We start from the raw sequence: 13,038 nt of genomic DNA, 5'->3' as shown, positions 1-13,038 counted from the left end.
AGAAGAAGAATTTAATAGAGAAAAATGAAGAATCTTCAGGATTAAAATGTATATTCTGTTAGACGAGATGAAAACTCTATCTTTTCGTAAAGACAAAAAAAAAAAAAAAAGAAAAAGAGAAAAAAAAGGAAAGATAACAGAGATTCGTCAATGAACTAATCGATATAATTATTCTATTGGATTTATGGTTTGAAAAAGATGATTCGTTAAGAAAATCCAAAGTCAAATAAAAAAATGGAAGATTTGTGTTCGAAGATAAGAAATTAGAGATTAGTAATGGGAAAATTGTTGGTCACGTCATGTTAAACATTTAATCAACGTCATGGTTCTTAATCATACATTTTTCTTATAACCATACATTTATTTTTCACGTTATGATAGGACCACGTACATACATATGTATGTATTTTGTATGAGTTAAGGATAGCACGCAAAGGAACCCAACAGGTTGATCATTCTTGGTGTAAATGTTGTAACGTTAAGCACGAATCTTTGAATTTATAGGAGGTAGAGAAGTACATTTGTGACGGAATATGGGATAGGAACACGCTACCCTTGAATAATTCTTAGGGTTAGCTAGAAGAATGATTAATCGTGCCTAAGTGGCTCACTTTCTCTGTTAGCACGCGAAACGGCCTAGAGCCGGAGGCCTTCTCTTTCCTGCGTTTATTTCTCCACTTTTTTCTTTCTCTTTCTCTCTCTTTCTCTTTCTCTTTCTCTCTCTCTTTCTCTCTTTCTCTCTTTCTCTCTCTCTCTCTCTCTTTCTCTTTTTCCTTTTCTCTTTTCTCTTCTCATTTTACGCGTTCTTTACGTTCCAGATGAAGATTTGCGCGCATTCGTTTCAGATTTCAAACGCTTTGCCATTTTGAACACCGGTAAAGCGTAGGAATTCTAAAACAAATACCACGCTCGAGTACTAGCCCTTCTTAGCCTCCTTCATCTTCTTCTTTTTCTTCTTTTTCTTTACTCCATTGTCCTCACCTAGGTCGTTCATCCCTCTTGGTTCCTTCTCTTATCTTCGGCTTTGTCTTCATTCGTTGTTGACTACAAAGTTTTTCTTCGATTATCGATATCCCCATTTTTTTTTTTTTTTATTTCGATAGTTGATATCGTTGGTTACAACCTTTTTCTTTCATCCATGGTATGTTATCATCTTTTGTAACTAAATAATTCATAAACGTACATTAATGATTATATCTTTTTCGATCTAGTTTGTGTCAGAAAATTTCATTAATCAATATAATTACATTCTGTTGGTGCTTCATTTATAATGGCTTTTTCAGCGGTATTTCTTAATAACGATCGTTAATATCTAATAAAATTGTGCTTTATTTTGTTTATGTTCTATTCACATCTCCCCTCCCTCATTTTCTCTCTCTCTCTCTCTCTCTCTCTCTTTCTCTCTCTCTTTCTCTCTCTCTCTTGTTTGTTTTTTCTTTCGATTATATATATGAATGAAACTCTCGGATGTTCTATTAATAAAATTCATATTATATTAGCAGGCACGAAATGAAATTCCATCAAGTTAACCATAGTGAGAATGCAATTTAAACGATTTAATAAGTTCCAGATTGTTGGATAATAAAAGAAAAGAATTTCTTCAATATCGTGAAACTGGTATTTGATCTTTGACGTTAATTTATCGAAGCGTGCATGTTGCGGAGTGTTCGAGACAGAATCTAATTCTTTTTCTTAGATGGTTGAAGGGAAGGAAATACTTTGATAGAGAAGCTTAGTCACGATTGGCATGCGACTTACAATTAGGTGAGGGCTTGGCACGTTACGCAGGCAATACACGCAAACGCAAAAGCACACGCAAACGTAGACGTAGATGTACACGCATAAGCGTAATGACATGATGGAGGTAGACAGTTCCTTCTTTTTTTTTTCTCCTTTTTTTTCTTTCTTCTTTTCTTTTTTCTTTTCTTTTTTTTTTTTTTTTTTTTCTTTCGCAAAAAGGAAAAATATGGAAGATAGAGAAATAGTAAGAGAGGGTGTTTCTAAGGGTGAATTGAAAGACGGCAATCGAAGAGAAATGAGAACGGACGTAACCAGACTCGAATATAATTTTTCAACCGTCAGGGACGACTTAGAGAACGACAACTGAGAAAAATGAGCTCCTATCGCGCGGCAATTTGCCCTTCGTCCTTTTACGTGTGAACGTACCGAGGAATAGAAACCGATAGCTATGCTTTTGAAGTAGTCAGCTTCAGGACAAGAAGGATCGAACATTAGGACGGGATTGGATGCGATTGTGTGTAACTTTTTGTTAGAACCTGGCAGTTCCTTTTTTGTTGGTGTATGATCGCACATTTTAATGCAATATTTTTCTATAATCTCAACCATCGCGTACTACGATTTATCAATCTTCACAGCAGACCTTTCGATCTCATATTAGGGGGATATATATATATATATATATGTATATATATACGTTAACATAGACGTAAATAAGTACGTAAGACACGTACATGGGTGTCTTTAAATATTCACAAAACAAATTATTATAAGAATTAGTTAAAAATTGTGTATGCGTACTATGACGTAAAGTTTCGAAGATATCGAAAAGGGCCAAGTTTTCGAAGAAGTAAGAGGAAGCTTCTATTATATCTCCTTTCTCTCTTTCATTCTCTTTCTCTCTAGCTGTTGTCACAAGAGTCATCTAATCAACGTAGAAAGTTTAACTTGGTTTAACTTCGAAAGCCTGAAAGTTTGATCGAATAAGATTCGAAGTTAAAACGAGACTATATTTTACCTCGAAACATTGCTATCGTTTGGTCCTCCCTGTTAAGTTATTACCTTGGCGACTTTTTACTTTTTCCTCTTAAATCACAATTGTTATTATACTCTTTATGATTTATCAGATAAGATGAAGGGACACGGTCGACGGTCAAGAATGCGACCGAATGGAGTACACGCGGTTAGAATTTCCTTAATGCACGAGGAAACTTCCCAGGCATTCGCATGGAATCTATCGATTTCCATTGAGACTTCACTAATGGCTATTATAACCTTAAGGTTTATTAAGTGTATATATATATATATGTATATACACATACATATATATACATGTATGACTAATTAAGACGAGTGCTGTTGATTAAGGAAAAAAGAAAAAAAAGAAGAGGAAGAAGAAGAAGAATAAAACGAAGAAAAAAAAGAAGAAAAATGGTAAAAAGAAAAATTAAATAAATGATCGTACGATTCAACTTGCACGATCCTTTTTCTTTTACTTTTTCAAGAACGATGAGTTACCAAGGCACGATATGATAGAAAAGGGTTCGTTAATTGTGTTGATAGTGTTGATGGTTACTTCATTACACGCAAGTCGCTCGTTTGTTCCTACACCATCTCTCAAAGATCCTTTTAAGAGGGCCAACAATACGTATCACCGATATCGAATTCAATTACCATCGAGTGTTAGCTCGTTAGTCGTCGAAAACTCATTAATTTTCTAGAGCATTACAATTTTAACCTTCTTCCTTTGAGAAATCCCGTTGCTCATTAAATGCTCGAGCATGGACGTCCTCAAATCCTCCTTCCTTGTCCTCCTTGTGACTTTTAAAGTCGATTTTTCTTTCTTCAATGTCTGAAGAGTCCATCCATCGTAAGAACGCGAACGATGCTGCTGATTATAAAATGGATATATAATTTTTATCGCGCACGAGGAACGCATTACGCCCGCATAATTATCTCGTCGAGAGTCGCGTTAACTCTTATACATCTGACAGAAGATGTCAAGCTCATCAATTAAAAATTCTTTCGAAGAAGAAGAGGGATAGTGCTTTGAAGGTAGCCGAGCGCATGCTTTTTAATCGAACTTCTTTGAGCTTTCTTTTCCTACTACGAAGATGTGTTGAGCAAGAAAAAAAAGAGAGAGAGAGAGAGAGAGAGAGGCAGACGAACATAGCTACCAAATCAATAAAGTTGCAATTTGAAACATCTACAGACTGAAGAACGTTTAAATCGAAATAATCGAGCATTAATCTAAGCAATAATTGAATTAATTTAAGAACAAGAAAAATTACCGAAATTAGAAAGAAACGATCTCATGGAGAACCTTTTTTATTAGTACTTTTATCGTTATAAAAATTATAATTTTTTTCACGAGAAATAAACGAATGTTTTCATTTAAATTGCTCGTATATAGATATATGTGTGTATGTGTGCGTGTATATATATATATATATATATATATATATATATATGTATATACGTCATTACTCTTCCGTTGTATTTTGATAGGATTCTTTCTGTACAAAGAGATACGATGCATACGGACAGCTCAATCTACATACACGATTCGTCTCCCTCCGTCCTAATAATTCTTTCTTTGATCCCCCATTCATTTCAATTTACTGAAACTTACTCGTATATATGGGCTGCTAACTGGATATTGCGTTTTGTCGGGAGCGTACAAATACGTCATAGTCGCTTTTATACCATGTTTGCTCCCACACGTATATACGTATGAACATTGATACGCGAATCTACTATGATATATGTATAAGTATACATAGGTATATGCGTTAAAGCGCGTACGAATGATGGATACTTGGCTAGATATGCAAGTGTTTTGTTTACCGCAGGGTTACCGGAGCAGTTCGTGCGATATATCGTCGTAAGTTAAGTGTACTGATACACATTGGACAGTGGACTGGAACGTCAGTACTGTAACCGACTACAAGAGAGAGAGAGAGAGAGAGAATGAGAGAGAATGAGAGAGAATGAGAGAGACTCTGCTTTCCACCAATCGGGATAGATGTCGTATATATATTCTCTATTTCTCTCTCTCTCTCTCTCTCTCTCTCTCTCTCTCTCTCTCTCGCTTTCCGTGACATTTACGGCACGAACGATTAGAGCTTTCGCCGGATAAAGTCGTGATCCATCGGATGCGAATTTAATCGTTTCGAGAGATATGCGGGAGAGTTATCCTTGATTTCCTCGTACTGGTAGTTCCTTCATTTTACATCAAAATTCATTCATCAAGGATTTTGAAATATATTTTTCAAATATAAAAGAATGTACGATCTATCATAGGGAAATTGTCGAGAAAATCATAAGAAGGATTTTTTTACGCTATGTTAGAAACAGGATGAATAAGAGATACATACATATACATATACGCACTCACACAAAATGAGAGAGAGAGAGAGAGAGAGAGAGAGAGAGAGAGAGAGAGAGAGAGAAGTAGAGAACGGAACGAAAAATTTCTTTTGATCCTATTAAGTTCCGCATTTCAGTCGTCGCAATTTAAACAAACTAACGAGAGAGGAGGTACGTACGTATGTATATACATATGTAAATACGTACGCACGATGTATATACGCTCGACGAGTCGTGTAACGATGTCGTTAGGTAGCCGGCATGTTAAAAATAGTAGGTACGGGATTACTTGGGACATAACTTTAAATTACGAAGACCGAGCTGGCATCGATCGCGCCCGTATTTTAATGCTACAGTGAAAAGAAGCTTTATCGAAAGAGTAAATGTAAAAGAAGAGAACGAGACATACTTTCTCTCTCTCTCTCTCTCTCTCTCTCTCTTTCTCTCTTTTTTCCTGCCCATCATGTGTAGAGCTTTGTCGATACGTCATAATAACAGATGCATCATACATCATTACGTTGCCTGTAGCAAGTTATTTTGCTATAACGCCAAATGTTCTCTTACACGGTTTCTTTTTTCTTCCTATTTTGTTTTGAATTATAGATCAATGTAAAATTAAGGATGTACGATATAATAATTGCATGGTTAATTGAGAAATTTGTTCTCACTTGTTAATTAATTATTATTACATTTGGAACTATCGATTATTTCATGAAAAATATTTAACAATATGGATGTACGTACGTACACGCATGCACACACAAACACACATATATACCTATTTACATTCGTATTATACGTTCGTATGAATGTATAAATGCACGTACAAATATTTGTATTGAACTCGAACGAATAATTAATATCATGTCTCATGTGAAATTATCTACACATACATATCAAGGAGACGCCCGATGCACGTCCTATTCGACTGATCTAAGCGTTAATCCTACTTCGCTCTAATTCATCGTTTGATTACGCTACTGTTACCGAACTAAGAACGGACGAACGGATAGACGAACGTGTCGTATGTACATACGTGTTTGATTATGTAAAGGAGCGTACAACGATTGATCAAATCCAAGAATGATGTTTTCAAAGATCTTGTTTAAAAGAATTCATATAACTCGATTCTATTAACGATAGTTGATAGAGTCAGATCGATTCTACAAGCCTCTTCTGAACTAGTTTGTAGACGGGGGACTAGAAGTTTCGAATCTGCTTTTCAATGATCCACATTGAATTTCTAAGATAGAGGATGATAGAAATTTTGCATTCGAAACTATAAAATTGGTATTTCATGGAACACTAAAGAGAAAGAGAGAGAGAGAGAGAGAGAGAGAGAATGAGAGAGATATCGATGAAAATATTTCAAAAATCAAGTAATGTCACACAGAATCTTTGAATATGTTCTTTAGCATATAGAAAGTCACGAAATTATCAAATATCGTATGATAATAATCAATTTGTGTGATTCGCATGGATATGTTAATGTTATTTACATGATTAGAATGAACTCATGATTGATTAGAATATTTTCTCGTTTGAGAATGACAGGTAGATGAAGAAAAAGAAGAGGAGTGAGAGTAAAAGTGAGAGTGAGAGAGAGAGAGAGAGAGAGAGAGAGAGAGCGAGAGAGAGAGAGATAGAGAGAAAGAGATAGAGAGTTGTGCTGTGTGTACGTATTCAGGCAATTTAGAAATTTCGAATTCATGTAGAGTGTGAATGCTCTTATTCCATTTTTTAAGTTTGCGGAGGTGGAAATACGCGGCGCGGAAATAAATGCAGAACGAAACTACCGCGCTTGTCTCGTTCCTACGAGCGTGCTCGTGCATTAATCGATATTGCAGATATTTTGTATTTTGCTTATACGTTGTTTGCTCAGCATGTAAGACACCAAACGTATTATTCGCGATGTACGCGTCTTTAAAACTAGGTTGCCATGACATGAATTTTTGATTAACAGAGAAAATGTGAGACGATGTTATTAGCATTGTATTTAGATATGTAATTAATAAAAATATGGTATATGTAAATAAATATATGGATTATGAGTTTTTCCATTTACTTTTGTACGCTAAAATACTTTTTATATATAAACTGTCTGTTTTTATGCGATATCATTTTATAAGCAATCGAAAAAAATATACTTTACCGTGATATATTGAATTTATTATACGCTACGATATTATATATATATATATATATATAAAGCCGGCAACGAATATATTTTTTCGCATTTCTTGGAAAACACAAACGTGAAATAAATATTTTTATAACTTTTACCGACTCCTTTTCTCTCTCTCTCTCTCTCTCTGTCTGTCTGTCTGTCTGTCTGTCTCTCTCTTAAATTCTCTCTTGTTTCGCATTGGCAAACTCTATTTACGGGATTTTTGCTCGGGTAACAAAAACTGCATGATATATTCCGTGCAAATAGAAGAACGGATGTATATATACTTGTTCCGTATCCGTCCTTCACGTATCCAATTCTCGTCGATCGCTGATCATGCATGGATAAAAGGAAAAAATGTACGCGGGTAACGTGAACGCGAAAGCGTTTATTTATCTCTCCGATTTATCTTTATATTTTATTCTTTGAAAATTTATCGAACAATATTCAGTTTAATTACGTTACTAAATATCCATTTGTTTTTTTTTTTTGTTCGTAGATTATTATAATAGATAATGTAATTTGATTGTAATATTATCGCTGGTACAAAGAAAAAAACATAAATTTCTTTATCGTGTAACTTTGACATTGTGACACGAGAATTATAAGTGAACGTATGATAACGTGTGAAAGAGAGAGAGAGAGAGAGAGAGAGAGAAAGAGAGAGAAAGAAAGAAGAAACGAAGAGAGAAAAGGAGAAAAAAGAACGTTCGCCTTCATTTCTTATCGTAGTGGTTAAAAGAGCATACTTGCATGTTTCATGAAGCTACGTCAGAAATTCACGTTGTTATCAATTCGCTTGATCATAAGCACTACTGTCTCGTCGGTTGCATGTATATTATGACATGTCACTTATAGATGAAAACGACGAGATGAGTTTTGGGTGCGTGTAAAGAAAAAGCAAAAGGTCATAGATATGCACGACAATTTTTCCGAGAGAACGAACATAATACAAACATTTCTATCAACATATGTACATATATGTATATATATGTATGTATATAAAAGCGTTTGCATTTGATCGCGAATATACTTAAGCTTATCGTTTGCTTTACCTTGTGCAACATTGAGCAAATATAATAATATAAAGGGGTCGTAGATATCAACGACTCGATTAATAAAGGGTAACTTGGAAGACGAACGATTCGGCAAAAGAAATGGTCTTTAATATGGATGGGCTACGGCGATCGATACCGAGCCTTCTATCGGGCGCGTCATCTTTGCCTCGCGGCCACTTTTCGTGTTCGAGGGGTTAAAGACACGAGAGTACATATAGGAAAGAAAGAAAAGAAGAAAGTAGAAAAGGCCAAGGAAAAAGAGAAAGAGAGAGAGAGAGAGAGAGAGAAAGAGTGAGAAAGAGAGGATTGGAGAAACAGTGAGAGTGAGAGTGAGAGTATGTGTGAGAAAGAGAAAGAGAGAGAGAGAGAGAGAGAAGAAAGAGGAACACGAACGATATTAACTGAACGCTTTTTATGTGTCGCGTTTGATATTTTACGAAAACTAGTTAAAGGGAGATCTTTAAGCGCTATCACGATGCTGGAGCTATGCCAGTTTTATGTCCAACGTCTGAGACAGCAAACGGGCTATGGTTTCGAGGGAAAACAACGTATGAGATTCTCTTTGAGCGGTCCTCTGTCTTTCTCTTTCTCTTTACTCTCTCCCCCTCCCCCCCCCTCTCTCTCTCTCTTTCTCTCTCTGTCTCTCTCTCGTTCTCCTTTTCTCGACCACATAAACGCATGGGACGGTTGGAATTTATCTTAATTACATTTTTTTAAATGTACAAGGAAAAAATCAACGACTACGAAAGAAACACTGTATTTCCCGAGGAAACAAACTCACGTTCAGCTTCTTTTTTTTTTTTCTTTTTTTTTTTTTCCCCCTAAGAGAAAACCGGCCAAAAGTTCACGTATTAAAAGTACCTACAAGGCCAATAAATTAGAACTGGCGCTTTGCCATTTCAATCTCGTGGATCTTGTCCGAAACAAGAATGCTGAAAACTCTTCCGTAGCCCATCATTTTGTCGGCGGGCGACTTGATTAATTGCGGGATAGGAATCGATTGATTCGATGTACGAAGTTTGACAGGTCCTTTCTAAATCCCCACGATGAAATTTTGTTTAACGACGAAAGTCATTTCTGATTGAAAAAGTCATCCCAATTTTGTATCATTTAAATTATAATTCTATAGGATCTGAATTGTATACGAAAATAATAAAAATCGATCGATCCATCGCGCACGGCAAAGATTTAGTCGTGTGAACTATCTACTTTGGAAAATTATTTCCAAGTGTTATCGACGAAGTGTCGTGTAGTAGGTGGCAAATTGCATAAATCGATATAAACCGGGCATTCATTGGATTCATTGATTAACAGTGTCTGATACGCTTGTCATACCTTTTAGGTATGACACGTAACCATCCGTATTCGATTCTCAGTTTGGTAACTTGAATGAACGTTAAAGAATTTACATATATAGATATATAAGAGAACATACAATGAAATAATTATATCATCATTTAGAAATGGAATTCGTGGTGATTATATGGAAATATCTGCAACATACATTATGTACATGCATTCATACAAATCGATTGTAAGAGGATCTTTTAAATCGAAAATTGAATAAATAAGCGCGTGTGTGTGTGTGTGAATGTAGATGTAGGTATGAATGTGTGAGTATTTGGTGAATATATAAAGGGAAACATACATAATTTTTGCCAAACACGTGCGAATAACTCGTTCAAGCATACTTTTTCTTAAAGAACGTTGTAATCCGAAAGTGGTGGCAAGTAGGAACCAAGGTTACCACATAACGTATTCTCTTACGTAGGTATTCAGATAAAAAAAAAAAAAAAAAAAGAAAAAAAAAAAAGAAAAAAAAAAGAAAGAAAAAAGGCGCTTAAACGCGAGTTTTGTCCCGGTTTTATTCTACCGTTTCGGTACAGCTTGAATTGCACATATTAGGTAAGTGTCGCCCTGTATAACTACCGCTCTGTCGTGTTCCGGAAAAATTCCGCCTATATATTTTGACCTACAGAGAACAAGCATGTTCTCAGGAGGTACCAAGAACGTGATTTCGAGATCCTAAGATCTTCTGAATTACGCCTACCATTATAAGAATTTCTTTTTCCACGATAAAGGCCACGTGCGATTTTCTCATAAAAGAAACAAAGAAGAGAAAAATTCGGCTTTAAAGGTCAAATGAAATTTTATTTTCAAATTTTAATTACCAATTAAGATCATATTACGATGTGTAATTGTCGAGAGTAATAAAAAAAAAAAAAAAAAAAAAAAAAAAAAAAAAAAAAAAAAGAAAAAAGAGTAAAACGAAAAACATTCAATTTTCTATCGACAAAGCTATCAGATAACTGTTACCAGATAAATTTTGAGCAAAGGACATGCAACGGAAATGTAACGTTTGAAGAGCGAATGACTTTTAATGATTAATGAAAATGTACATAAGCGAAGTTATTTATCGAAAATTAAACAGATTTTCCATTTGAATTTTCACATATCTATCTACATTTCGTATTATCTGATTATAACGTTTTATTTGCATTTTGACATATATACATATACATAGATAGACGAATGTATAAAATATAATTTTATCCTTAAAATACCAATGATTGAGAAAATATCATTAAACGTTCTTTCGATCGGGAGATATAATATGATTAATGATCTTGAATACTCTCGAGAAATACAAAAGGTAGAAGGATAACGGCATTACGTTAAATTAATCAATCGATTATGTATACTCAAACTTATCAATCGTATTTTCTAACAACTAGACGTTAGAGTTTCATTGAACACGGAGGACGCACGCATCATCGGAGAAAATCGATGCACAATAATCGTCCAACGACGTCTCTATACGGAACATTTGCGTGCGGTTTAACGCATTGTGACAGTTGACGAGGCGCAAACCACACAATTAATTTAATACCTGAAGTCAACGGTAACATTATGAATAATAAAGAAAATTTTTCGTATTTTCAATGGCACGTTGGTAGGTACTTAATGTTTTCCCCATTCAGGATATGTTTTACGTTGTCATAAAAACTATAACGACTTCAGTCGCACGACGATTAACCCGTGCATACTCGATCGTACGATAGCGTCTCGTAAAAATACGATACGACTTATTAGCCGCATTTACGGTAAAAAGGATATACGCTTTTCTCCGGGTTCTCAAAGCTACTACTCGTCTTTTATATCGTGATATCGTACCCGTTTAAGGACACTGTGTCGTCCTTTATGACAAAGATGTCTGAGGTTTAATGACATTACGAATAAAATACATATAGAATGCGTCTCCTTTAATGTCACTCGATCTTTCATAAGGGATATATATATATATATATATTTATTTATTTATTTATTTATTATATATATTTATATTTATACGTTTCCGCACGTGTACCTTTAAGAAAGTAACAATAATATTAATGATAAAAAGTTAATTGAATTACACACGAATTACACACAAATCATTATATGTCTTTCTTAATTATCACTTAAGATTTAATGTTAGATATTTAATGTTGAGAAATTGTGAACAAAATCGACAATAATCGTGCATCGTACAACATGCAACATTTTATTTGAATATAAATTGTTAAAATTCTTTCAGAATCGTTCGACGAGTCAACGTGAAAACACGTTAGATTTATGAGAAACGCCTTAGATTTACTTCGAATTAGTTTAAGATATTTTATTAGAAATATCTTTCTGATTGGTACGTTCATTGGATATGTAAGAAAAAAAAAAAAAAAAGAAAAAGAAAAAAGAAAAAATCAACCCAAATGAATATGGCAGTTCCATACGAGCGACAAGATAAGAATCTTCGAAGAAAATGATAGCGAATGATCCGCAACAGGCAATCGTTGATTACGATCTTAAATGTGCCCATTTGACGCAAAGTTAAACGATTGATAGAGCTAAAGCGATAATCAAAATGATTCGACGATGACATGATAAAAATGAGAAGAGAAAAGTTAAATAAATTAATGTAAATTGATAGGGCGTAGAATAATAATCTAAAGTCGAGAGAAATATCATGATATGACGTATTAAGTTTTGCAATAAAAATTTTAGACTTAGGGTGGCTAGGGTATAAGTATTAATCGAGGCGAGAAGTGGAAAGCGTGCAAGAAGAGCCGCGAGCCTTACGAGTTAACGTATCCAAGATACCATCGAGGCGTCTGACATGTCTCGAGGCAGCGAGTCGAGCTACGTACAAACTCGATACTACTTGCTCTGAACTCGAGGAAACACGAAAAATGACAGAAGCGGGTCATCCAACGAGAAATAGAAGAAAATTCGAATGGATTTATCAAGTATTAATATTTATGAAAAGACAGATAAGAAATGTCGATCGTAGAACGAAAAATGTCTTGTTCGTTAAACGCGAGATAAAAAAAAAAAAAAATGCAGAATTTTAAGAAATTAAACGATGTTACGAAGAAACGCAGATGTACGGAGCCAAGACGTCCAGTTTCATTGGACGAACGTGCAAACGTCAGTGGGTTAATATATCTGTAGAATTGTGCAAAAAAATGCAGACAGAAATAGGTAGAAACAAGAAGAAGGGGTGGAAGCAGGCAGACAGGCAGACTGGAGGGAGACTTTACCTCGCTTGGACGTGCTGGCGGCGCTGCTAATAAATCCAGGTACGGCAATCACGAGAACAAAGAGTCCACAGTGTACCCAAAACATGTTTACGTCTTAACAACATTGTTTAATTCCATTTTACATGACTCT

The 13,038-nt window shown here is 34.9% G+C and overlaps 1 protein-coding gene across 19 annotated transcripts in view; it reads right to left on the bottom strand.

The window, feature by feature from the left end:
• The window catches only part of LOC124951178 (disintegrin and metalloproteinase domain-containing protein 11), a 57,855-nt gene that overhangs the window by 44,014 nt on the left and 803 nt on the right, over positions 1-13,038 (bottom strand). For all 19 annotated transcript variants that reach the window (XM_047499050.1, XM_047499053.1, XM_047499044.1 and 16 more), the window contains one exon: positions 12,909-13,038. This exon is cut by the window's right edge. In XM_047499050.1, the coding sequence (XP_047355006.1) occupies positions 12,909-12,993 (85 nt within the window). In that variant the 5' untranslated portion in view covers positions 12,994-13,038. The remainder of the gene's footprint in view (positions 1-12,908) is intronic.

Source organism: Vespa velutina, chromosome 8, assembly GCF_912470025.1.
Source record: "Vespa velutina chromosome 8, iVesVel2.1, whole genome shotgun sequence".
Taxonomy (NCBI): Eukaryota; Metazoa; Arthropoda; class Insecta; order Hymenoptera; family Vespidae; genus Vespa; species Vespa velutina.
The sequence above is the reverse complement of the archived record's forward strand: the minus strand, read 5'-3'. Positions and strand labels throughout refer to the sequence as shown.